General features: G+C 41.8%; 2 protein-coding genes across 3 annotated transcripts; one reads left to right on the top strand and one right to left on the bottom strand.

The window, feature by feature from the left end:
- Positions 1-93: 93 nt before the first annotated feature.
- vill (villin-like) lies at positions 94-12,155 on the top strand. Its single transcript, XM_034560026.1, has 20 exons — positions 94-184; positions 3,262-3,345; positions 3,461-3,535; positions 3,653-3,852; positions 4,225-4,333; positions 4,644-4,754; positions 5,596-5,801; positions 5,893-5,971; positions 6,056-6,154; positions 6,264-6,417; positions 6,628-6,728; positions 6,851-6,988; positions 7,105-7,263; positions 7,538-7,717; positions 7,849-7,994; positions 8,708-8,852; positions 9,971-10,159; positions 10,387-10,455; positions 10,658-10,978; positions 11,668-12,155. Exons 2-20 carry the CDS (start codon positions 3,271-3,273, stop codon positions 11,779-11,781), a joined length of 2,670 nt encoding a protein of 889 aa, XP_034415917.1. The 5' UTR covers positions 94-184; positions 3,262-3,270; the 3' UTR covers positions 11,782-12,155.
- Positions 12,156-12,208: 53 nt separating this feature from the next.
- On the bottom strand, positions 12,209-26,334 carry plcd1a (phospholipase C, delta 1a). 2 transcript variants are annotated; one of them, XM_034560353.1, is made up of 15 exons: positions 26,151-26,334; positions 22,604-22,762; positions 17,413-17,641; positions 17,139-17,268; positions 16,812-17,040; positions 16,497-16,698; positions 15,911-16,055; positions 15,649-15,801; positions 14,366-14,515; positions 14,117-14,273; positions 13,922-14,038; positions 13,644-13,822; positions 13,286-13,421; positions 13,038-13,187; positions 12,209-12,937 (listed from the first exon to the last, which is right to left on the bottom strand). In XM_034560353.1, exons 1-15 carry the CDS (start codon positions 26,179-26,181, stop codon positions 12,849-12,851), a joined length of 2,256 nt encoding a protein of 751 aa, XP_034416244.1. In that variant the 5' UTR covers positions 26,182-26,334; the 3' UTR covers positions 12,209-12,848. The 2 variants fall into 2 exon arrangements, with proteins under 2 accessions (XP_034416244.1, XP_034416243.1); XM_034560352.1 differs by lacking the exon at positions 26,151-26,334 and adding an exon at positions 24,934-25,362.
- Between the last annotated feature and the right edge of the window lie 1,554 nt (positions 26,335-27,888).

Raw genomic sequence — 27,888 nt, 5'->3', positions numbered from 1 at the left:
GCAGGTGTGTTCAAACCTGGGTGTGGAGACAAATACATCCAGCCCTTTCTACCACACACACTCCAGTTTGCACACGGGAGGGAAAGACAGCGATACTTTATTGCACAAATACATAATTTCACTAATCTAACTCCACAACTCGTAGGACACAGCGAGGCCTCCACCCCGCCAGACCCAACACAAGGTAAGTTCCATTCTTTTGTTTTTGTGAGAGCCTTTTCGAGACTATTTTCAGTAGTTTTTAATACCTATCTCAGATCATGTATATTTTCTTAATCTAAATCACTGCAGTTTGGGGAGGATGACATCTTCATTATCATATTTGTCTTTAAAACAGACCTCATGCTGTGTTTTGAAGCCTACATCATGTTATATAAATTGGAGGTGAACACATTTGCATGTATTTAGAGCACTGACAAAGCTCATTGTGTCGCTGAGTCAATGGGCACTGCAGGTTGATCGAGGTGGAACCAGTCTTTCCTGTCACGGTATTGGAAGCAACACTGGTGTTCAATTGATCTTTTCAGAAATTGTTGTCTTTCATTACCAACAGGGAGTTGTCACGACAGCCAAAATGTTGTACAACTAATAACGCCATTTCATCAACCAATTTAAATCAATTAAGATTTAGTTTTTCAAGGTTTATGTAGGAATTGTTTTTTTTATTAAAGTGAGATAATAAACTGAATAATCAAAGGCTTAAATAAATCATAATTTTATTACATGAAAATGAGAGAAACTGTTATTTTAGTAAGAATTTGATATGTGGAGTAGTCGACAAGGAAACGGTGGATGTTTGGATCCGGAATATGATGATGAACGTTGAACAGAAAAACAAATCCTCTCTAGTCATTCGGCATCATTTTAAATGTAACATTTCACCTTTGTTAAGTAATTACTGTAATCCTTTGAATATTTAGCAGCCGCAACAGCGGGTGGCTATTTTTTTTTCTCACATCGACTATGTGTTTCATCGTGGGAAAATGTGGTCCGAATGTGGTCCGTCTGTCAGATGTTTATATCTGTCTGTGGACAAATTGATTTGTCAGCGCGATGTCATCCCAAATGTGCAAGATGCATTCAAGTTGGGATCAAAATGAAGGCAAAGATTGACAGTAGGTGTGGTCCAAGAAATGGCGCCAGACGTAGGGGTTAGGAAGTGTAGAAGGGGCCATTGACGCCACACTACAAGATCTTTCACCAGCAGGACTCCGGGAGGTGTTATGTCATGAGTAGTCATACTTGTTAATGTTGTAGTCGGCACACATGTTTTCATAATAGCCGGTTTCCACAAGAGAAGAAATAACACAAAAAAGCAATAAAAAAAAAAGAAGCACCATTGCTAAATTTAGTACACTCTGGAGTCAAGCTGCTACGGCCTCACTTGGTCTGGTCTGACCAGTAGTACATGGTAGCTAATGGTAGCTAATGTGAGCTAATGTGAGCTAATGTAGCCACGGTTACACTATGTTTAAGCATCAACTATTAGCTATCACATAATTGGCTAACTGTGGCTACATAATCTTGCTTTAAAGCTGCGGATTAAACCACAACACGTTATGTATTATATTATATGTGAGATGTTGCAAAATCAGTTTGACTTGGTCTCACAGACTTTTGCAACCTTTTTGTAACCTTAGCCCAAGCCCTATTATGTTATTACAATCTCAACCCTTTTTCTGTTTGCTCTGTGTGTCACCTCTTTTTATCTGATTACTTAAAAACCAGAGCCTTGATAGCAATAATAAAGGGTGTGGTTAACATCCTGGTATTGTACAGCTGAGCTGATCTGCCTCACCTTACACCACCCATTTCATCAATCACTGCCCGGCCAGGCATTTCATTCATTCACCTGCAGCCGAGATTAGAGTTTGTGTGAGCCTATTAATTATAGCTGGTATATTTCCCAGGAGAATAACGGCAACCACAGCTCCCCCAGCTATTCCTCAATCACATCATACATGCATAGATCCTGTATTTGCATTCATGAAACATTGCCGGCAGCGTAGCGTCCCACCGAGCCTGTTTCCACACGTCACCGCTAAGCCTGTATACCATCTCAGCTCAGCTGGTGTGTTTGCTTATCAGTGCTGTTGTCTATAATATCTGAGTCAAGAGGTGTTTAAGCACCGCTGATTGCAGAACTTGTATGTTGCTACGTTGCCAAGCTGACAACTCATTAAAGACGTGTTTTGCTGTCACAGATGCAATCTTTTGAAATGGTTCACTTGTCACGTGAGAAACATCTGTTTCCAGTGAAAAGATAGGGAACTGAGCACTAAAGGGTGTAGGAGGCTTACAAATGTTCTATTTTTCTGTTGAGGTATCTTGGCGGAGTTGCTATTAAATATTAGTTTCATAATATGCTGTTAATGGTTGTAACACTCGTAATACAGTTAAACCACAAGCAGTGGATTAACATGCTCTCCTAGTTTCCCCTCAGTTCTACTGAGCCTTTCAAAGGTCGTTGTATTGATCCACCCTGATGGTAGGACACCTTTTTCTGTCGCACAAATGCTAAAAATCAACTGTACGCTACCTGCTGAGAACTAAATGCCAGACGAAGTTATATGATTTAGCATTGGGCAGCTAATTACCCAAATATGTTCTCAATAACAGAGCTAAAAAGAGAGAATGCATTGGTCTTACATTTAGCCAGAAACACAACTCCTAAGGAATGAAAATAGTTCTCCGTATCTGCTGGGTGTGTAAACAAGAAGACATTGTTTGCTGAACTCACTATATAAACTTTTAAAGGTTATACTATGCTATTATTGTGTAAAAGTAAAAGTCATCCATTCAAACTATTCAAATTACTGAAGTTAAAATCTAGAAATATTACTAAATAGATATACTTAAAAAGTAGGCTACTTGCTAACGCAGTATTGCGGACATTCTTATTATATATTGTATGATTTAATTTTATAGTAGGTTGAGGCGGAACTAATTGTAACTTATTATACAGTGTTTAATGGTTTCATTATATAAGATCATCAAATGTTTTGTATGTCAAATCTAAATGTTTGCGGAGCAGTAAAAGTTAAATATTGACATGAAAAGTAATGAAGTAGAATTCTAAAGTGTTCGAAACTGCTCTTAGTTAACTGTGAATCTGAATATATTAGAAATTGTGATTCAGCATCACAAAGATGTTTTCAAATTCTGTATAACTTTTCTTATACCCCTCACATATCTTATTGCATAAATCCTTTTATGTATTTACCCAACATAGAATAAGCCTTTTATGTCTCTTTGTTCCAGTTCAGCAGAATGATGAGTGATGACAATCAAGACACATTTAGAAATGTCAGCCAGAAGCCCGGACTGCAGATATGGACCATCAATGTAAGTCAGACCTTGAACAGATATCATATTACTGAGTTCGTGAATGTTACTGCTCACACCGGTCTTATTTTTCATTGCGCCTAACATCTAACATGTTTGTTGTTTTCTCATTCAGAACATGCAGATGGTCCCCGTTCCAGCTCAAGGCTTTGGTAACTTCTTTGAGGGAGACTGTTACATTGTTCTCTATGTGAGTACAACACTGGTTGATTTCTCTGGATGCTCTAATGACGGCATGTGACTGGAACATGCTTTCACCGGATGTGTGTAACTGTTGGTCTTCCATCGTCTGTGGGTTTTTCACCAGATAAGTCAGAACAAGGGCTCGGGCCAGTCGGCTGACGTCCACTACTGGATCGGAAACTCCTCTTCTCAGGATGAGCAAGGGGCCGCAGCCATCTACGTCACCCAGCTGGACGAGCACCTGGGTGGGAGTCCGGTCCAGCACAGGGAGGTGCAGGGTAACGAGTCTCCACGGTTCAGGAGCTACTTCAAAAATGGCCTCATGTGAGTCAAAGAAAGAAATCTGTTGTGTGAACTGGAACGGGGTGGTGACAAAATAGTCACACACACACACACACACACACACACACACACACACACACACGTATGCTGTAATCTCCCTGAGACATGAACAGTAATCCCTCGGCATGAAATCATTATGACACAAACACGCTTGTTTTGTTGAGGCGGCTTAGCAAAGAAAACGTTGCTGAACCTTTTTGTTGTGTTTTCGCTGCACGATTATGTAACACTGAGTTTAAATTGCAAAATAATACATTCAGCTAGGTGCTTTTGCAATAATCCTGCTCCATGTGTGTTCTTCATCGTTGTTTTATGACACCTGAACTTTGGTAATGTGTGCTGATCTCTCCGCAGCTACAAGAAGGGTGGAGTGGCCTCAGGTTTTCAGCATGTTGACACAAACGTCTACAACGTCCTGCGACTGCTGCACGTCAAAGGGAGGAAGCATGTCACAGCGGCAGAGGTATGCAGAGTAGAATATGAAGAGCGATAACAGGGATTAATTAATACTGCCCACTGGAGCTGTCACAGGCGTCGGCCACAAGCGGTGTCGGCACTCCCACTTAAACAAATGACGGTGTGCTTGTTGCCATAGCTGTCAATGTGGGTGTTAATTGTCTGACGAGTGCTCTGACTGTGTGGTATTTAATTAATATTTGAATAACATTTGTTTTCTTTGTATTGGTTTTATGACAGCATGTCCTTTTCATTTGAATATATGTGTAAAGGTTGATAACTCTCCATCATGTTAAAGTGTGTGTGCGTGTGTGCAGGTGGAGGTGACGTGGACCAGCTTTAACAATGGAGATATATTCCTGCTGGATATGGGGAAAGCCATCGTGCAGTGGAACGGCCCCCAGAGCAACAGGAGAGAGAAGCTCAAGGTAAACCTCCACTCGGATTACAAAAGATCAGCGATACACTTACAAAAGAGTTACATGAGGAAATACAAAACACTTTCAAAAATGACTTTTTGTTTTCTCTTTTTTTATTTGAATTGGATGTGATTGAAAAATTGTTTTATGTTGGTTAAAAACAAATTATTTCCAAATAAAATCAGGGAAAATAATAATACAGATAATTGTCCAAATTACAGTCATTGAAAAGTGGGGACAGCAAATACAAATGAATTGCCCTTGCACGCATATATACAGTTAAATGGACATGTACTTGTAGGGCACTTTTCTAGTCTTTCGACCACTCAAAGCTCTTTAACACTACATGACATCATTCACACACTGAAGGGAGGAGCCTCCTGCCCATCAGGACTAACTAACACTCACACACCGTAGGCACAGCTACCAGAGCAACTATGGAGCTAAGTGTCTTGCCCAAAGACACACCAACATGGGCTAGCCTGGGATCGAACCACCGATCCTCTGATTGAAAGATGATCCTGCTCACCACTGAGCCACAGTCGCCCCTATTACAGTTGTTATTAATCTCTATATGTTAAGTCAATAATTGTCAATTAATGGCGAAGCATAACAGCAAAGGGGAAAGGAGTTAGGTAAAAATGGTAATGAAAGAGACAATAATAATCTGCCTAAAATCGTAATTTTAGATTATTTCTCAATCATAGCAATAAATCTACTATTTTTATCTTTTCGCTGTCCTCATGACTGACACCAATTGTTCTGTGGACGTTGGACCAGTCTGTGACCATTAATGTTTGTTTTCATATGCAAAAAAAAGGAAGAAGCTATGATCTGTCTCTGTTTGCAGGCAGTGTTGTTGGCTCAGGACATCCGGGACCGGGAGAGAGGAGGTCGAGCTCAGATCGGCCTGGTGGAGGGAGGAGATGAGCAGGACTCCCCAGAGCTCATGAAAGTCATGATGGCGGTACTCGGCCAAAGAACCGGGCAGCTGAAGGAGGCCACTCCTGATGATAAACCCGACCAGGTGCAGAACAACAACGTCAGACTCTACCAGTAAGGATCTCTTGATCTGTGAGATCAGTGCTGCATCGTGTTGGGAATGTTGAACACAATCAATCACTCGCTGTTCTTTCTTTCTCCTCAGCGTTTTTGAAAATAACGGGAATCTAGTGGTTCAAGAAGTGGCCACGCAGCCTCTGACCCAAGATCTGCTGCACTCCTCTGTAATTCCCTTTCATCCTTTGAACATGTTCCTTGGAGACCGTTACATAGAGCATGCTCATTGTTTCTTCCTCTCCCACTGACAGGACTGTTACATCGCAGACCAGAGAGGCTCTTGTGTGATGGTGTGGAAAGGCAAACAGGCCTCCAAGGAGGAGCGGAAAGAAGCTCTCAACAGGGCGGTGGTGAGTTTACTTCAAAGATTTATATATATATATCACACTCTATGATTATTTAATATCATGGTTCCTTTTTTTTGGTTAAACAGTAATAATTGATTAACTTTTCTACCAGGGCTACATCAAAGCCAAGAACTACCCGTCCAACACCAGTGTGAAGGTGATGACCGACGGAGGAGAGTCCGCAATGTTCAAGCACCTGTTCAAATCCTGGAGAGATAGAGGGCAAACTCAGGGTCTTGGTACCACCTACAGCATGGGGAAGATAGGTAACACGACACATGACCTGCTTCTTTTCACAATAACATCGCATATCGGTCTTCAATTTCAGTTTTTATTCAATATGTATTTTTTTACAAATTCATTATAACATAATACATTTTGTTTGTATATCATTTATATGATGATTTATTTCTTTATGATTTATTTCTTTATGATTTATTTATTTGCGTAATACTGAATACTTTGGGTCCATACAGCAAAGGTCGACCAGGTGAAGTTTGATGTGATGGAGCTCCACGCGCGTCCTGAACTGGCAGCACAGCAGCGCATGGTGGACGACGCCTCTGGAGATGTTAAGGTGTGGAAACATTGTCTTATGCCAATATACAAAAAAAAAATGGTAGATGGACTTATTATCTGTATCAAAATTATTATTATTATTATTATTTAAATATTTGTTAATGTTCACGTCTGGGTCAGGTGTGGCGTATCGAGAACTTGGAGGTGGCCGAAGTAAATCCAAATACTTATGGACAGTTTTACGGAGGAGACTGCTACTTGGTGCTGTACACATATGAAATGTCAAACCAGCGGCATTACATACTCTACATGTGGCAGGTCAGTAACATCCCAGTAGGAATATTTTCCTTGTTTTTATATACGTCTCTCTGGCACTGATGAATAAAAGAGAAGAGCTACTCTGTATTAACTTGAGTTCATGCTTCTTCCACCAGGGCCGTCATGCCACTAAAGATGAGATCACAGCTTGCGCCTACCAGGCCGTCAATATTGATAACAAGTACAATGGGGCCCCGGTCCAGGTCAGGGTGGTCATGGGAAAGGAGCCTCGCCATTTCCTTGCTATTTTCAAGGGCAAACTCGTCATCTTTGAGGTGCATTTTTTTCTCACTGAAGATTTGTTTGTTTTTTGCTGGTTACAAATACCTAAATGCAAAAAAGGGCTTTTTCTTGTTTTTTTGTAATTGTAGTTGAGGGCTTATTACTGCAATACAATAGGAAATGTTTTACCTCTCAAAGGGAAAGTGCAAAAAATATCACATGTCTGTGTGTGTGTGTCTGTGTGTGTGTGTGTGTGTGTGTGTGTGTGTGTGTGTGTGTGTGTGTCTGTGTGTGTGTGTGTGTGTGTGTGTGTCTGTCTGTCTTTAGGGCGGTACGGGCCGACCTGGTGCGGTCATCCCTGAACAAGGAGCCCGGCTATTCCAGGTCAGAGGGACTAACGAGCTGAACACCAAGTCCACTGAAGTATTGTCGAGGGCCTCGTCGCTCAACACCAACGACGTCTTCCTGCTCAAGACCAACCAGATATGCTACCTGTGGTATGGAAAGGTACGTGCTTCGTTATGGAACACTATAACAAGCTAACAAAGCCGCAAAGGAAAATGTGAATTTGTGTTTGTGTTGTTTGCTTTTTCCCAATAATCCCTGTTTGTTTGATGTCGACTTCTGTGTGTCTCCAGGGCTGCAACGGGGATGAGAGGGTGATGGGGAGAGCGATGTCTGACGTGCTGTCCAAGCAGGACAAGCAGGTGGTGATGGAGGGCCAGGAGCCAGCTGAATTCTGGGTAGCTCTGGGAGGAAAGGCGCCCTATGCTTGTGACAAGAGGTACGCACAGACAGCAGCGACATCACACCTTTGAATCAGGCTTTTTTTGTTGGGTGATATTATTATTGTTTTTCTTGTTCACGATAGTTCAGCAGTAAAATATTAACGACTATCAACATCCAACCAGGCCTTTCTTTTTACTCTATTCTATCGTATAAAAAGAAATTTCCCCCTGGGGATGAATAAAGTACATCTAATCCAATCTAATCTAAAAAAGAAAGCTACTACAACACCATTTAAACAAGTACTCCAAAACTCATCCGAAAGGCTCTTTAATCATATTTTGAAACATTAATAAGCTTACACTTAAATCTCCATGGATTATTTTTATATCAAGGATAGTGGAATATGCCCAATGTCATCTGAAATACAGTCTGCACACACACACACACACACACACACACACACACACACACACACACACTCACACACAAACACACGCACACGCACACACACGCACACACACACACGCACACACACACGCACACACACACACACACACGCGCACACACACACACACACACACACACACGCACTCACACACACACACACGCACTCACACACACACACACACGCACACACACACACACTCACACACACACACACATGCACACACACACACACACAAGCACACACACACACGCACACACACACACACACACACACACACACACACATATCAGATGACAGTTGTAATGACGGTGTTGTTTCAGACTGCAGGTGGAGGAGCCTCCTCACAGTCCCCGGCTGTTCGAATGCTCCAATCAGATAGGTAAGTTCAGGATGACCGAGGTGGATGACTTCGCTCAGAGTGACCTGGACGAAGACGATGTCATGCTGCTGGACACCTGGGAGGAGGTGAGAGGCAGTGGTGGACTCAGGCTGTTAATAACATGGAGGTGTGTTTGAATGTTACTGGTCAGAGTAGATGAAAAGGAAACACAGGAGAGAGATTTAATTTTGGCTTTGCAAAACCGTGCACTTTTAGAGCAATTATCTCTTTGGAATGATGCAGTTGCATCCCAAAACAAACAAAGCAAATCATAATCTGAACGTTGCCTGTGCTAATAAAAGGAAGCTGAGCAAAGTTGGAGGAGTTTTGGAAGGGGCATGTTCAGGCAGAATCTCCAAATTGGCCATTTGGGTACATTTAGGTACCATCTGTACCATTTGAAATGTTCCAGAAAACTGTAACATTTATTTTATTTCATATTTACATCAGTATAGCATTTGAATCAATCTAAATACAGCTGTTTCTGGCTTAGCTTAAAAAGTAAATAAAGGAGACATTTTATATATGTCCCCTTTTAAAGAAACTCCTAATCCATTGGTCCATTGGACCAGCTCATTCCTTTAACATGGGTGCAGCATCAATATGCATCCACTAGATGGAGACAGAGACCCTGTTTTCACATGGAAAGCTGAAGATAGACAAGCTTTAAATGCTGAACCATGCCATGCACATGAACACTGAGACTGCTTCAGATACAAACCTACTTCTTCTTTTAAAATGTCTAGAAATTAGAAGAAAGAATAAAGCCTATTGTAGAGTGCCTTGATATCAAGAAGATGTTTTTACATAAACTTATTTAGGGATACTTGAAAATGTCTTATATCATTCAGATGATCCACAAATGAGCTCTTATGAGGGAAGGTTAAATCAGCTCAAAATAAAAGACTTTAAGTATTTTTGGTAGTCCTTTTTGAAGTACACTTAACAATTAACCCTCTTAAATCAGTCTTTTAATTTATGCTTCAAGTAATCTCAAATTTGCATCTGGTTCAGTTTGCAATTTAATCATATCGGGCTATTTATACCCATCAGTGTGTTTGTTTTTGCCACCGACAGTGTCTGAGGTTGTTATTTTAAGTGTCTGACAACATTATGGAAAGACTACTTGATTAAAAACACTGAGTTCACAATGCTCTAGAAGGGATTTATCTTTATGTTTCGTCTTTTTTCTAAAACACCTCAGATTTTCTTGTGGATTGGAAACTCAGCCAACCAGTATGAGACCAAGGAGGCGTGGAATAGCGCGCAGGAGTACCTGAGGACTCACCCTGCAGGCCGCGACCCCGACACACCCATCATCATTGTCAAACAGGGTTATGAACCGCCCACGTTCACCGGCTGGTTCAATGCATGGGATACTCATAAGTGGAGCGTGAGTTTGTTATGGGCTCTTTGATCTCAGTGAGAGGCCATAGAGTACTCTTGATTACAATAATGTGGCATGATTCAATCATTTTTCATGCTATTATGAATGTGCATTTCCATCGCATCAGCACAGATGATTGAAAAGAGGCATGTGGATGATTTCATGGATTGTTTGACGATGAAGACGACCCTGCATGCCTATGAATTTTCAAAGCTCATTGATCTTCTCCACAGGGAGGCAACTCCTATGAGGAGATGAAAAAAAAGCTGAGTGATCCAGCATCTCTCTCACAGATCACTGTTGTAAGTGATTAATTGATACTAATCCTTTATTAATTTACTAAATATATTAATATCACAAATGTAATAAAGCCTAATGTATCTTATGTGTTAAATAATACTCTTACTAATCTGTGAATACTTACAATTTTAATGTTTTCGCCAAAATGTCATGTAAAAATCCACAAAAAATAGGATTTCACTCACCCATGTCCTGTGTCTGCAGGATCTGAACAACTCTAATTCCAATAAGCGTCCTGTTGGGGTTAGTGGCCCAGGAGGCCCCACAAGCTCCCCTCCAGTCTACCAGTCCCACGGAGGTGATCTGTCCCCCAGACCCTCTACTCCCTCCAGCCCGTGCACCCTGAGAGCCCAGACCTCTGTGTCCATGAACATGTCCCCCTCCTCTAGCTTCAGTCCATCCTCCCCAGGTGGCGACACTGTGTCCCCCTCTGCTGGAAGCTCTGGGATGTATCTTAACCCGGAGCTCATCGTCAACAAGTCTCCCAGTGAGCTGCCACAGGGAGTGGACCCCAGCCAGAGAGAGGTGGGTAAAGAATCATGGATGCCGTGAAAGCATGGAAGTCATTATGTGCTCGGTGTGAATGCTGCAAACGGGGCTTTGTGAGCGTGCCTTCTTGTAGGAAAGTAACAGCTCAGTTAAGATCAGAGATGGATCCTGATTAGTCTTAATATTGAGTCTAATACAATCTTATGTTAATATTTGTGGTTCATTCAGTATTACAGCTGCACGGCATACAAAGGCTACGGTAACAGTTCACTGAAATGCAGCACAATTAGTTCAGCTGTTCACTCAATTTGTTTAAAAATAGACACACAACAACTACAAGGAAACTAAAAAGAGACAGAAAATGAGTGAAAAAAGAGCCACAAAACAACAACAAGAGGCAGAAAATGAATACAAAGCATCACAAAATTAGTACTAGGAGAAATGACACCAAGTAGACACAAAACAACTACAAAGAGACACACAATTAGTACACGTTGACAAGAAAGATGCACAATGAGAAGAATTACCACAAGGAGACAAATTAACTACAAAGACACAAAATAACTACAAATAGAGAAAAGCGCAAAACCACTTCAAAGTGACTCACAATCCCTCTGTGGTTGTCCATGTGAGTGAAGATGATGCGACTCAGTTATAATTAGTGTGTATTACCACAGAGAGCACAGCAGAGGTCAGCCTAACCGTTTCCTGTGCTCTGGTTTTAGGATTACCTCTCTGATGTTGCATTTGAGAACCTGCTCGGAACAACCCGCTTAGACTTCAAGCGTCTGCCGAGCTGGAGGCAGAGTGACTTGAAGAAGAAAGCGGGACTATTCTGAGGAACATGCGCCGTTGGATTTACAGGGAAACATTGTCAAACCAGTCTGACTTTTGTTCACAGAACTTCTTTGTAAAAACTATAAGTAAAGCAGCATTTTAGCTGCTTTTAGCATTTTTTACAACATCGGTCCTTGATCATTTCACCTGAATATTGCTTTTATTCCTTCTTTTTCTGACTGTTTTCCACCACAAACCAAGTGAAAGTGATTCAAAATGTTAGAATTAGCTGTTCATATGATTGTAATAAAAATACAAAATCAAGGACACAATTTACAGTTAAATTAAGACTATTTGCAATTGTTGTGCTTTATATTTATCCATATCTTCCAATGTTTTATGCTAATTGTTTCGTGATCTGATTTTCCTCAGGATATTATTGCCATTGGCGGAATCGCTTAATTATGAATAAAAACACACAAGCTTGAATCAGGGACTCTGCTGGTTTTATTTGAGAGTTATAGTCCAAATGCAGATAAGAGACGAGACAAGTATGATTTAAAATATTTGTTTGACATGAAATACTTGACAAGATGAATTGATGCTTAATATGTTAAAAGCAGATTTATGTTAAAACATTGACAAACATTGTGGAGCGGACATCATACTGTTTTGATATCATACTGTTTAACTGAACTTAAATCAAGGCATCTGGAGTCACTAAAACAGTTCAGTGCTTGTAGACTTTCTTGAAAAATACATTGTTTTCATGACCATGATTTGTATGATCCTGAAGGTATGGAAAGCCTCAGGAAATGATTATTGTACCACCGTCCTCCCCGATATGAAAAATACAGTTTTATGACTTTCCTTAAATACTTTTCCACGCTGCTCTTTCATTCACATCTTCATTCACTCTTTCTTTGTTAACATAGAAAATACTCTCGATCTTACTTAAAAAAAAAAAAAAAAAGAAGCTACAATTATACAATGACCAAAAGCTGAGACTCAGCACCTTTGCATATGACAAATCATTAAAAAAAAAAATCTTTAGTTTAGCTTTAAAACTTGATAAAAAATCCTTTCAAGAGTTTTTATAAAAATGCTGCTGCCGACATGAAGGTTCATCCTACGGGTCGATGAGCATGAGATGCACAAACAGTCCGGCCGAGGAGATGAGGTCACCTCTCTTGGTAAGCAGCGGGATGTGGCGATACCCTGGAAACAAGGAAGTGAGTTTTAGCTTTGTCAGCAAATCAGAGTAGAAACACGAGTCATGCGATTTTACATAAATCTGCTCCAGGAGCTGCTCTCTCACCGCTCTGTACGCTGGTGAGCGGGAGACAGTACTGCCCGATGAGATCATTCTGGGATGTTGTGTCATAGTCCTCCACCACAAACCGCAGCATGGCCAGCTCTGGGAAGTGGACGTCAAACACGAACGTCTCATTCCACATCGGGTTGAACCCTGCAGGGAGGGATTATTGTTCAGTGTGTGACATCAGCAGTGTGGGTGTGTGTGTGTGTGTGTGTCCATATCTGTGTGTTTATGTGCGTTACACTCACCGTTGTTATTGATGTAGTGTGTCTCCTTGCTGGCGTTGTCTGCTGGGACGCCGTAGAGCTCCATTCTCACCAGGGGGTCAACGATGGAGTTTTCTTTGTCTTTGTTGAGTTTAGGTAACTGCTGAGCTGAGATCACCTTTTGTATCGGGAAACAAAAACAAATATGTAACAATATAACTATGAAGGGAATTTTTTTTTTTAAACGCCTACATGCTAGATAGTTGTTGGCTGTCAGCTTTGCTGCGCGTTCAAGTGCAACAGCAGCGACGTGAGGCGACACAACAGTCGGCCTTCGTCGCCACTAGTTCTTTGGTTTGGTGTGACCCATCTTTCAGGTTTAACTGCGAATAACTCTCACCATCACATTAAAGGTCTTCTTCTTTAGCCAGGGCCCTTTGGTAAGTACGCTGGGGTCAAACTGAGAGGACAGGCTTCTCTGAAATTCTGGTTTCAGGATGTAGCCACTCGCCCCGTTTGGCAGAAACCGACCCTGGTTTATGTGCATCTCCTTGGAGGGAGTCTGGAAGTTCAACGCCACTAAAAAAACAAATCGGCGAGAGAAGGGAAACATTTACTTTTTACTCAAACACTTAATATACTAATGCTGGATTTCTGCATGCAGAAGAGGGACTGTACCTATCTGGCAGCCAGCATTCCACATGGGCACTGGGTTATAGTTGGAGGAGTCCGTTCTGGAGCCGGAGGGGTAGATCCTACTGAGTTTGTCCATGTTGTGATTGATGTAGGCCGTCGCTACGAGAACACATTGAAACAGTGTTCACACGCTGCTCATGAAAAGTCATACTTGAACATGTAAGTTATGATGTTCACCTGAAGTCTCAGCCAGGTGGAAAGCTTTACTCTCCTTGAAGGAGGACATCTCATAGAAGGCTTGCATTTCCTTGGCGTGTTCAAAGCCACTAAAATGGACACTCTTGCAGTAGATGACAATGTTTGAGAGCTCTTTGGCAAGTTTGATCTTTGATTTCTAAAAAGGAGATAGGATAGTGGCTCAGTTTTGTTGTAGGAAATAAATTGACATGTATTTTTTTTTAAAAGTACTATGAACACTTGACACACCTTTGTTTTGGCTTTCTGGTCGTTCTCCTTACAGTCTGCTGCCTCGTCCTCCTCAGACACTGTGTCTTCCTCTATGAAGCTGTTATTGTTGAGGGCAGCATCCAGTTTGTTCAATCGCTTCCCTTTGATGAGGAACTTTTGCTTCAGGTCCTGCACAGAAAGCGACCAAATGTGTGTTTATGCGTTGTTTTTCAATTCATAAAAGTATTGTGCCACGTAATTGTGTAGGGAAAAAAAGGATAAACAAAAGCAGGCGTTATTGGTGGCTGCTAATCACGCCCTCTCAGCAGCTAATGACAGAGGAAAAGGCATATATTACAATAATAATAATAATAATATATAAATATATAATTATGCATGTATGTAATGCATAATTAGAATTTCCTTGAAGCTCAATGCCACAGACATTTATCCCATGGGTGCTACATTTGAACAGGGCTTGGGGATGTCACTGAACGATGATTTGACGGGCACATTTTTAACCCTCCTTTCTTTGTGTTGCTTCTAGTGCTGAGGACTTTATCAATACATATGCTTATTATCAAAGATATAATAAGGTCTAAAGGAAGAATGTTTTGGGGAATTGACCGTGAACAATGAAATTAGTTTGTAGCAGAAAAAACAACATGTATATAACGCTTGATTAATGACATGCCAACCCAGACAAATACTAAAAACTAGCCCATGTTCACATACAGATGAAACTCCAACAAGTGCCCTCAGTATAGTGCACATCTCTTCCTGTTGTGGGTCCTCCTCCCTCCCAAACAAAGAAGAGTTGAATCTCAGTCAACAAGATGGCGGCGAAGATAACAAAACTGGTATTTAATCTCGTATTGTGGCGGATTTTATTGCATTGCATTAGGTATGCAGGCACACACACACGGTCGTAACACACTACACCTGGCGGAAATAACAATTGACTACTTATTAGTTAATAAACAACGTATCTCTAAGCGCTCACTCAGTAATGATAACAGAATGCAAAACTCAAGATCTTGTGTACCCACATTATTCAAACAGGAGGAGCAGAGGCGGTTTTGATTATGTGCTTGTGGTTTAATTTGGTCCTCACATAATGAGGATTGGGTTTTACTTTCATCTCATCAGCTTCGTCTCCCAGACAAATCTAATGTGAAAGTAAACAGGAAAGTGAAGTGGTTCATTAACGTAAGAGGTGGATTTTTTTAGGTGCGGCCTTTCTTTAGTGTTTATTTGAGGAGCAACTTTTTAAAGAATGTGAATGTGTCATAAAAGGAACCAGTGAGCTGATATGTACACACCTCAGGTGAGGGGAAGTTGGTGGGCATGTTGTTGCCCAGCGGCTTTGAGACCAAAGCATCACCCAGGATGGAGATCAAGTAATGGGCCATGAGCTTCTGCTGGTCCACGGTGCAGTGGTTCTCCAGGGACAGAATCACTGGGTAGTCAGATGTCTGGAGAAACCAAGGAAACAACCAATCAGTGAAGGGGAAGCTCTCCATAACGGCCTGAGCGAGAAGAACAGGGGTGGATATGAAACGCAATCGGCATTATTTCACATACTTTGAAGGCGTAGTCTTTGATGACTTTAATGACGTCTCTAAAGAGCACTTTGGACGTGAGTGTGTATCCGTGGTAAATGACCGGCTCGCCGTTAGCCCCGTCCCAGCAGTCCAGCTCCACGCAGCGACAGCTCTTCATCAGAGCTCTGCAGGGAAAGAAAACCTTCATGTAAACCTGGGAGGGATCACTGCACTCCAGCTCTTTTTTTTACAACATTTCCAGGAAGTTAACGTGCCTTTCGACAGAAAGGAAACTAGAGTCGGTTTCATTATGATCATTTGTCCCACTGATTGTTGCTGGTTTTCTTTAAATAGCTAACTCCTTAACTAGAAGTGTGAAAGAGCTCTAGTTGTTTACATACATTGGAAAGCCAAACAAGAATATACATTAAATACTTTGACTTTACTTAATTCCTAAGTTTAGTACCTGGGACTATCTGGTTTGAACATGATGATCTATATGTCCAACAATTTGCCGTAAATGTGCTTTTTAATGTACAAAATAATGCCATGATGGGGAAAGGATGTTGTCAGAACTCAAGTAACGGTACATCCAGTATGTACAGTGTGTTGGTAAAAGCAGTTACTTTATGTAGGCTTCTGTGCTGCTGGGTCCTTTGAGCTGGTCCGCCATCAGGTATGTGTTGTGTGAGGAGGAGATGTAATAATGGTTGAGGGGCTGGTGCATGTCTTGATACACCTGCTTGTGGGCCGGGTTGAGGATGGAGCCCTCCTCCTGGTGCATGTACATCAGGAAGCCGTCTTTGGACATGCACTTCTTCTGCTTCGCTGGTGGACAGAGGTCAGACGGACCCAGTTGAATATGATACGACATGTGGAACCTGACCGTGTGTCTCTCAACACTGTGTTGTGTATAAAGCTGCAAACGACTTGGCACCTACCTGTCTCATCCACCTCGTATTTTTCAATCAGCTTGAGAGCGTCCACCATGGACACCTGCTCCCTCTGCTCATTCAACAGGAAGTTGAGCAGGTCTTCTGCGCTCATCTGGCCGTCTGTGTGAGCGCATTGCCCGTAGATCACATCTATCTCTTCCCGGTACGTCAGCAGGTCGTAGAAGTGCTTGATCTCAGAGCCTTCCAGGGAGCCTGAATTGGACTTGTCACATTGCTATGCGACATGATGAAACACGTACTGGATTTTAAGTTTGGCGAACTATGCATTTTTATGGATAACATAACAGGGTGCAATGTCTCACTGCGACCCACCTTGAAAATGTCCGCTGCGTAAGTGTCGTCCACTTCGATGTTGACCTGTCTCAGGAAGTGCTTCAGCTCCTTCAGGGTCATCTTGTTGTCGTCGTTCTTGTCTGCTTTCCGCATGCAGTTGATGATCCAACTGACATTTAGATTTAAGAATTATACTTCAAAACTGGGCCAGTTAAAGGCACTCGTCTCCTCCGAGGAGTCCAACAGTAGAAACCATTTGAGAAACGCGTATGCAAACACATTCTTCACTAAAAGTCCCAGAAGTCAAGGATACTGCTCACTCTTCTGCTGTTGGCTGAGGTTGAGCATGTTGCTCATGATCTTCTCCAGGCCGTTGACCCACTTGTTCGCCTCGTCCTCGTTGGCTGCCATCAGGTCCAGATTTTTCTTGCGGCCCTTGAAGATGATGGTGAAGCACTGGCCTTCAACACTGCTGGGGGTGTGTTTATTAAGCCCCTCAGACTGACGGCCCTTGCGCATGTAATCAATGTCATCGATGGAGACTGTTTGGAGAGAGGAAGAGCTTCGTTAAATGTTTACCTCAAAACACGGGAATGCACCCAGAAAGAAGCCTGAATAAGTAGAAACAATACTTCATCAGTTAGGTTTGACATGCAACATCCTCTTAGTCAAGTTTCTATCTGAAATATACAATTAATAATATGTTTCAGGAACTAATTTACTCCATGGTGGAAACGGATAGTCTGGATTACTAACAACATTTAATTAAGTTATTGTTTGTCTTTCCACAACATGTAATATATTTCAGTATAAACCAGCTAACATATATATTACATTATTTTACGTACATTATTGAGAAACCATCACCTGCATTGTTTTTTCATTTGGATAAGTAAGTTTCCTGTAATCTAGTTATCACAAGAGAACAACAGTTGCACACTTGACCAATTCTGTCTTTAGCAGTGGTTATTAGTGTCTTAAAATCATATATACAGTAGTTTAACAGCGTCATAATTTGGGAACAACCATGACCTCGCTGGAAGTCCCACGATCGGCCCCGAGACAAGTCGTTATCTTGTGGCTGCAGACTTCTTGTGCTGGTGGGCACGAACCACACAGAGCGCCACACACACTTTTTACAACTTATCTCCAGGAAGGCTTTTGTTTCTGCGTGGTAACTCGCTTCTGTGGCCTTCACTCACAAGCCACAACAGTTGAACTGAACATCTGACAAACACACAGCAGCATTAGCAGTCATTTGTGTTTTTAAGACCAATATAATCTTAAAAAATAAAATCTATAATTTTCTTTTATTCCAGACTCATGAGTCCATAAAAAAATAAACACAAATATAACAACAATATATAAAATACAATACAATACAATACAGGGACATAGGTACAATTACTGCAGTTAAAAAGTCACTTTAAAAACATACAAACACTTGTTCCAATGTTTCCAGAAACGGGAAAAATACCTTTTATCACTCTGTGTTGGCTCAGTTAAGACTTTTATAATTACATTTTCTGAGTCATTTAATCAAATTTTAAATTTGTATATAAAATTCCTCAACACAGCATGGAAAGTGGGAACATTACGAGTCACAAACATCTGACTTGCACTTGTCCATCTGGGAAGCTTGAGCAAGATTCTGAAAGCATCATTAAATGCCATCTGAATCTTTTATTAATTTTCACTTTACTATAACTGCACCACAGGTGGGCTTTATAGAGAGGAGTACAGTAGGCTCTGAAGAGAGCAGTTTTAACATCTTCTGTACACATATGTAATTTACGTGCCAGCATGTTGGCTTGGGCATAAAGTTTGCAACACTGCCGCTGCTCATCGTCATCATCACTGAGGTCGTTCCTGATGATGTGACCCAAATATCTGACTTTCTGCACCACATTTAGCTCCTGGTCTCCCAAAAAAAAGGAAGGAAAATGTAGCTTCTGATCCTCCTTGGTTTTAGCTATCATGATAACACTCTTTTTAGAGTCAAGATATCTTGAGCAGACTCTGAGCAATTGTTGTAAACCAGCGCTATAAGGGGACAGGACCACTAAGTCGTCAGCGTAGATCAGATGGTTAGATTAAAAAGAGCAGGTGACAGTATTCCACCTTGTCGGACACCATTGGTCACTAGGAAGGGTGCAGATACACTCTTACCCCATCTAGCTCGCATGGTTTGACGTGAATACCAAAAGTGCAAAATTCTAATCAAATATGGAGGGACCCCTCGCTCTTGCAATTTGATAAACAATTTGGAATGATTAATTCGATCAAAAGCTTTAGATGCATCTAGGAAACACATAAATATTGTGGTGTTATGTCTCCTGTACTTACTAACAACTTCTTTCAGTGCATATATACATAAGTCTGTGCTATGTTTACTTTTAAAACCAAATTGATTATCAGTGGTAGTGATGTAATCTTGAAGCCTATCTAAGAGGATTCGTTCTAATACTTTAGAAATTATACTGGCCAGAGCAATTGGTTGGTAATTTTCAATGCTGGATATTTTGCCGGTTTTATTTTTGATTACTGGCACTAATATTTACTCTCCTCGCTGTTTTTAGTCCAACTCATATCTCGGTCTTTAGCTTCTAAATGCACCAATACGTTCACTATATCCGCTCAACGCTGACTTTGTCTGTTTACTGTGAAGTCGAGGGCCAAACAACCAAAACAACAAGCTGACAGATACAAACAGTGAGCCCTTCCTATTGCATTACATTATTTGATTCACGATAGAAATATTGATTAGTGCAGTTTTAATAGTAAATATATACTGAGAAGATGAATGCAAAATACGTTGTTTTCCCCCAAACAAATCTCTTATCTCATGCAGAAATAAATTGTGGTGACTTAGGATCTTCTACAACAGAGTTCTTTCTTACTACAACTACCAAACATGTTACACAACAACAGTAGTTTGAGCTTAAATCTTGTTTACCAAAAACTAAACTGACAGTTTAGAGACCCTCTGAGAGATGGCCCTCTCAGACATGTTGTTGTTGTCTACTGAACATTTGGATTCTTTGGCAACCCAAACACATTCCACAGAGATTTGTCACGTTTGATGCCTCACTTGATCTCCTCGCCTCACACACTGCCACACATGGGCAAGACATCAAATACTATGATCGACATTTATGGGATTAAACACCCACACAAAGAGGACATTTACTGAAGGCCTGTGCACACAGAGCCTGTTCTCGCCCATACATTGGGGGTCCTGCTCTGTTGTTGGGCAGCTTAATGTACGGAAGAGCGTGCACAGTGATGTAATCACGCTAAATGTCAACAACCGCCCTTGTAACAACACACCAGAAGCTTAGCTCAGAGGCCATATGTTGAAGCTGGGCTACAATCACAGTGTTTCCACCCTTTACCACCCGAGGCTGAGGAGTGAAGAGCGGCCATTGTTACTGAGAGAATCAGAGACTATCTCAGGCTGGAGGAAGCTAAAGGTCAGACTACTTGGAGAGAAGAACACGACAGTGAGGGGGCGGTGTGAAGAAACGCTGGTTTACACTCAGCTGACTGACGGATGAACAACATACCGTGGAGGCCCTCACCAGAAGGTGCTTGTTTAATCAGCGCCTGCACATTACCCCCACAAAAGAAGACCACTGTACAGAAGTTTAGCTTTGTGAAGTTTTTTTTTTAGAGAATTCAGTCCCTCCACAATGTGCACGTCATGTCACCCGTGCCACGCCCGGCATTGCTTGAATACAAGACGAAAATGTATTACAATGAGATCATTGTGCAACTTCAAAGTTCCTGCTGCTCTTTTCAAAACTATTTTCTTCAAAGAGAAGAGAGCCTTTACGAGTGAAGAGGGCATTTGTCGTGAGTCAGCCATGTCGGTGTGTGAATGTAAGCATACGACGGCGTATTAAATCAGAATGTTGTTCTCCTCTGAATCGGCCCAATTCATGGCAGAATCATGCGTCTAGTGATAATATGGTGATTCTGGGCCAAAATCACGAGTGTTATTGCTCTAAATAGTACAAAAAAGTATAATTTGATTAGATCATCCACTGCAGGCGTGGGGAGGTTGTAGGCAGATTTATGACATTATAAATCACAAAGAATTATAATTCTAATATTATAAAAGAAAGTGTTTTTCTCGTAAATGTACAAATGTAATTGTGGTGGCGGGACGTGGTTAGGCTCAGCTGAAGAGGGGAATTGGGGGAGTGCGCTCAGGGAACGGTACCAGGTGGAGGCCTAATCGGCCTCAGATGGGTCTAATGATTTGCTCTTTATAAAATGGCAGTAGGACGGAAGGAGGAGGAGATGGACATTGCCGTGACGAGAGCAGAATTACGGACACAGGAGGGCGCTCAGGGGCAAGGCCGAAGAGCACGACTGTCTCCCAGCAAATAAAGATCCTAACCGAGTTCGAGTCTCTTGTGTCTCTGTGCTAGGGGGGGAGGGTAACACGGACCCGTTACAGTAATCTTGGCAATTCTACATTTTTACTCTGAATACTCAATACTCCCCGACCCCGGCTCTTTGATTTTGTAGTATATATGCCTGTGTGTGTGTGTGTGTGTGTGTATGAATGCTATCAGGGAAAATGGCCGTCATGGCGTGTGGGAAAAAGAGAACAGGAGCTTTTTACAGTCGATTGGGTCGAATGAGAAGTCGTCCAGAGTGGAGGGCTTTTCTCACTCAGTGGATGATTTACAGCCACGACATAGAAACGTGTCCGTACCAGCAAAACAGCTTCTGCTTCGGTGAAGCATCAGAAAAAAAACTCAATACGTGCTTTAGAGTTGATTGGTCGGTTAGCTCAAGCCCACAGGAAAACAATAAGACATGCACGCTTATTTCCGTACGCAAGGAAATGCCTGCAACTTCAAGGCCAGTTTGGTCGTGTTAAATATCAGCTTTGACACAGAACTGTTCACACGGCCGTATCGATCGATATCACCTGTGTGTGTGTCTGCTGTGTCTGTACGGGGAAGATTAGGGGCACTGCTCTGTGTTTCATTGTTTGTGCACGGCTCAGGCGGGGGCCAGAGGTTATCAGGTCTGCTGGCAGCCGCCGCCGCCACCAGTATTGGAGGGAAATCAGAGAGGCCCAGAGGACGTATGCATATTCACGCCAGACAGCCTGGCTTACTAAACCAGAAATCAGAGGGAAATAATCTCTGTCACACACACAAACAAACACTAGTATTTTCCAGTCTGTCTTTGGCCTCACGGTAGTACGCAGAATCTGTGTGAATTCCATGTACCCACTTCTCACATATTCTGGTGTACCAGTGGGATCTGAGGGGTGTGTTTGCAAGAGGCTATTGTTGAGATCTGAAAGGAGAACTCTATGTTGACGGAATAATAGCGGACAGATGAACAGCTCACAAAGACAGTGGGTTGGACTTGCCCCAAGTGGAAAAAAAAACTCAAAGAAACTGGCTTTGTAGAACTTTTCCTATTTGTGTGCATTGTGTAAATACAAAAATGTAACCCATGTAGAAGGCGACACTCACAAGTCTGTTTCCGCTTGAATATTTTGTGGGACTCATACCACAACGTCTTGCAGTCTTCCTGCAGTTTGAAGAAGCGGTTTTTCTTCCAGGACCTCGAGCGAATCTTGATCAGCTCCCCGCCGAGCAGGAGGAACTGCAGATCTGGATCTCCCTCCAAACCTGCAGAGGTCATACACAAATCTGATCAATTGAACTGCCATATGACGTAAGATGCACTAGCCAGGGCTGTTTCTATAGAGGGACATTATGAGATGGTTACTAAGGGAAATAAGGTCTTCATTTCCTGAAAGAGATTCTCCAGAGAGTTGGTATTGCATTTTCATAAAGAGAGAGAGAGAGATTTAAAAAACAACAGTCAAAGTTGTAGCATTGGAGGTCCAGATATCTGACTTTTATGGGTCAAGCTCCAACAACATTGAATCTATTTTTACCATAATGCAACCACTTCATTTGACCCTTCCAGCCCCCACTTTGTAACGCAGGTATAATGGCAGTTTTATGGAAGTTCCAAGGCCAAGACACTTCTCGGATCGTTGTATTTTGTGTTATATTTGATCTTTGATCTTACTCAAAGGAAGAAAGTGAAATGTTGAAAGATGGTTTATTTGGAGCTTTTAGTCTCCAGGAGCAAGCGGACCCCGATGACATCATCAAGGTTCAATCTCACAGAAGGGATTACACTGTTATACTGTTTTCACAGGCGAGTACTTCTAGAATAAATTGACCATTGTGTAAAATCAGTGGTGTGGCCCTATATACATAAACTACATGCCCCTCCATATAACCTTAGTTTGGCTATGACATCTGGCTTTCACCAAGAATAATTGTATTTGTGTGGGATGAAGATTTTGTCCACATTATTCATACTATTCCTTTCTTTTTGTCTAAAAGACCCTGTAAATCTGAGCACAGTCAGGTAACATTACCTGTGTGCACTCTGAGTGTACACTCCAGTGTTCCATGCAACATTGCAAGTGGCTTATCATTCAGCTGAAGAAATTAGCTGATTAAGGCTTACTGGGAAGAATCTGCCGAACGCTAACAATAGGCTCACAGGACAATGCTGGCAGGTCAATGTTTAGTCAAGTTGTCTGTGCAGGTGTGAGGTAATGTTGGTGTGAGTTAGTGTATGTGGGTGGGACTGAGCTTTGCTCATCACGCCAGCTTAAAATGGTCATTAAACACAGAGCAGTTGTGTAAAATGTGTATCGATGTCCTCTCAGTACGCAAAGGGGCATTTGATGATACGTGCATTCACAACAACTCAGCTGGGATTGTGTCAGCGTTGTGGGCCGGACCCAAACATTGCAGACATTTCTTTCCCACCACAGACTCACAGAGGCTGTTTATGAGCCTCTGAAGGACCAGGCAAAGCAGCTTGAAGGCTTCCACACCGCCCCTTGCTCCGTCAGCAGTTTAACCGACTCAGTGTGCAGTGGCAGCTTCTACTTGTTGGTCACCACCTTGTTCATGTTATCTACTTTACTGGGAAGAAGAGGTGCTTAGTCACCCAGTGGAACTATGTTATGAAAAGAGAACAGCAACAGACACTTCCCATATATGTGGATTTGAAGGAAGTTTATTAAAGTCATGATGACTTTTCTTTTCCCTTCTTTTGCAGTGTCATCAGTTTCAGATGGTGATGTTGCCTCCACCCTGTGAGGCAAGCTAGGGCAAGAAGATGGCCAAGAATAAAGTGAAATGCCTCTGAGGGATTAGATAATGATGAGGTTTCTCACACAACCTGCGAGGGAGCCAGGGGTGGTTGAGATCTGAGGAAACAGATGGTCCAAAAGACCCCCACTTATGGTACAGAAAAGGTTGAGCAAAACAAACAAGATGGTGCAACAGGTTATCGCTTATCAAAGTATTATTATTTTTTTCTAGAGCTTTATAACAGTTTGCATGTTATTGCTCTGCTGTCCTCTTTTTGAAAATGACTAAGAACTCATGAACATATGCTGCAACATTTCTTTTTTTCACACCACAGTGGAGTTCTCATCTGTCTGCTCTTTTGAAGGTTAAAACTCCTTCCTGTGTTTGTCCCTTTTTGAAAGATTGCATGCGATGTCATTTTCAACAACCCCCCCCCCTCCGAGTTGCCATATTGACAGAAAGAAAGAAAGAAAGAAAGAAAGAATGCACCGCCCCAGGCAATGTGGAAGCCTGCAGCCTTATTACCTCGTAGGAACCCAAACACAGTATCCTGCGAGATTGTATGATCCCTGATATATGTTGACAAGAGAAGCACCTTTCAAATCCAGGTGATCAAAACATTCGCCTGCCCGTGTTGTAAAAAAGAGGCTCGTGTCCACCTTTGGGGAACTTACCTAACCGTTTTCCATTCTCCTGCGCAACTCGCTTCACTTGCTCCTGGAAAGCTCGCTCCTCGGATTTCGTCCTTTTCGGGCGTTTATGCAAACAGGACATTGTGGAATAACTTCTTCCTCTACTTTGTTGTTATTCTTCTTCTTTTTTTTACAGTAAAAAATATCCAGTCGGTGTAATGGGTGTTGTGTGTGGAGGCACAGCAACCACCACGGCCCCTCTTATGGGCGGGTCTATTTTACGGCAGCGGTGCATGTCCAGCTGTGTACTCTCTGGTGAGGACTTCTATATAGAAAGTTAACCTCACACTCAGTCTTAAAAAATCTTATTATTATTTTTAAAACATCTCAATGTCATCGAGTTAGGACACCTCGGATCGGCTCTCATGATGCATTCAAGGAATTAAAAAAAAAAACACACTGTCAATCTTTCCTTGAAGTGAGGAGTCTCACGTCCCGCTGCTTATGGAATAGAAAATACATTATAGGCTCCATTTCAACTTTAAATGGATGTTGCACATGCGCAGTTTAAACATGTTTATTTGTTGTGTGGACTTGGCCTGCACACGTCAGTTTTCAAACAATTAGTTGGCTAGAATCTCGAATAAGTCATTTGAATCCTCTTTTGAGTAATGCGCTGTAAAATAGCGCCACCACGTGGTGGTTATGTATACTGTAGTCTACTTCTACTTCTAAATATTTGTTATGCCTCTACAAGCGTTCTGGTTATTATGGTGCGTTCACACCAAACGCGTGTGAACGCCCCATTAGGTTAGGTTACTTTTAATTGTACCCGTAGGTAGACTTGGTTTGCAATAGGCCAGACATGACACCAGCACGTATTCTGCTCTTGTGTCCGGGCAACAAAAACTAAACTACCGACGCTACTTTAATTATTTGGGTGAAATTTGCTGTCAGAGACAGAAATAAACCGGTGATGTTGGATTCATGTTGGATTATATTTATCTGACCCTCATCTCGGCAGCGAAACCACAAATATACCAAAACAAAATGTTGTAGTTATAAGCATGTCTTTTTTCTTTTCTTTTAAAAACTTCCAAACTATTCTCTGATACAGACCTATGAAATAATAATTGCCAAAAATCACATGAACATAAGTATACTAGATATTCCCCACCCGACCCTGGATGTCAAACCGAGCTCTTGGATGCAGTAGTAGTAGAATTCAACAGGCAGCATAAATCTGGGCTCCAACTCACCGTGATTTCCAGCTGTGCCATTTGACTCCATTCTGATTCCAGTCAAATTATATCACCATAGGCCAAGTCCTCCTCTCCTCCAGAGTAGTGTCCCCTATTTTACAGGAGTTATCACAACCAGAAACTCGGCTGTTCGTCCAATGTCGGGAAAAATCCAACGCGTTTGCACTTCTGAGCCAACCCACACAAGTGCACGGTTAATGCCAGCCCGCCAGGCTCTTGTGCGTCGTCAGTCCACACCCATTGCAACACCGGTCTGACAAGTTCAACACTGTGTTTGTCCTGAAAACATTAATCCAGCTCCCAGCCAGTAAAAACTACACCTATGGATGGAATTCAACATAGACACTTGCACTTTGTCCAATGTAATACTTGATCAAATGGTGTTAAATGGGGGCTTTACGATATATAGACTGTATGCATTTACTCAGTGCTGTGGTTTTATGTAGAATTCTGGCACCTCGAGTGATTGAATTTGTGGAGGGTGTTGCCCTGGTCTGGTACAGACCTGCCATTTATATTGTGCTCTTTCCCCTCTGGCTTTTTACACTGCACAGTTAGTGTTCAGAGTGTGATCTCTCCACATCACACCATATCTGTCATCATCATTATTGTAAGGTCTTTACACTATCTAGGCTTACTGAGAGCAGCTGCAGGAGCTCTGTCTGGCAAACCACGAGGAGCAACATAGTGAGCTCAACAATCGTCTCTTTCAGAATCCCACTTGAGCGCCGCCTGATCAGCACAGTCAAAGGTTTTGTTTTGGGTGTCTTTGGAATCTTTGCAAACACATTGAATTTAGTATGTATTTCAAAAGCATTACTTCTGAAACTGCTCGTTTTGCGTGCGGCCACAGACAAATGCTTTGCTTGAGCTTTGAAAGCACTTTGCAGGAACCACCGATCCTTCAGTACCTGTATTGGACTTCTGCATTGTACAAGAACAGCCAGCTACGCTTACAATCATTTCTAAAAAAATAAGACAACAATGACACACCTCAAATTACAGTGCAGGGTCTCATATGGCTCAGTGTGTCATGTGAGTTACAAAATGCATACTTATTGAAATCATGCTAATTTAATGAAATAAAAACATCTTTAATCACTGAGTCAACGTAGCATGTGTCTGCAATTCCAACTTGAAAAACCTAAGAGATTTTAGTTGTGTAACACAAGTGATTCAATAGTCTTTGAATTATTTATTGGAGTATAAGGCCAATATAATATTGATGTAATATTGAATAAGTTGTCTAGGCCTCCATTTAGGTGCAATTTAGAGGTACTTTACTTGATTTAACTCAAGTCAGCTGATACTTTTTAGTTTCAGATTTTAACCAAATAAACTCATCATAGCACACACAGCTAACATTGTTAAAGATGGACCCAATGAACCAGTGGTTCACAAACGTTTCAGCTCGTGTAGTTTTATTCCTTTGAACTGTTGGGAAATGAATAAAGGCAGATTGTTTGCTTGTTTTAAAGTGCAATAACTCTGAAGTCTTCTTCTGTGGCTTACTTCCTGGAGTGAACCGTCTCCAGCGGATGTACCTTTTGATGTTGCCACGGCAACCACTTGGACACAAATATAGCGGAGAAGAAGTAACGATGAAGAACTTTCAACAAAATGCACTTTAATCCACAGTTTAGAGCGGACACTATGTAGCTAGGTTATTTATAGGTAATGCTAGGAAGGAAAATTATTCGAGGAACTCGTCTTGCTAATGCCAAATGTCTTATTT

This window comes from Cyclopterus lumpus, chromosome 20, assembly GCF_009769545.1.
Source record: "Cyclopterus lumpus isolate fCycLum1 chromosome 20, fCycLum1.pri, whole genome shotgun sequence".
In the NCBI taxonomy this organism is placed as follows: domain Eukaryota; kingdom Metazoa; phylum Chordata; class Actinopteri; order Perciformes; family Cyclopteridae; genus Cyclopterus; species Cyclopterus lumpus.
The sequence above is the reverse complement of the archived record's forward strand: the minus strand, read 5'-3'. Positions and strand labels throughout refer to the sequence as shown.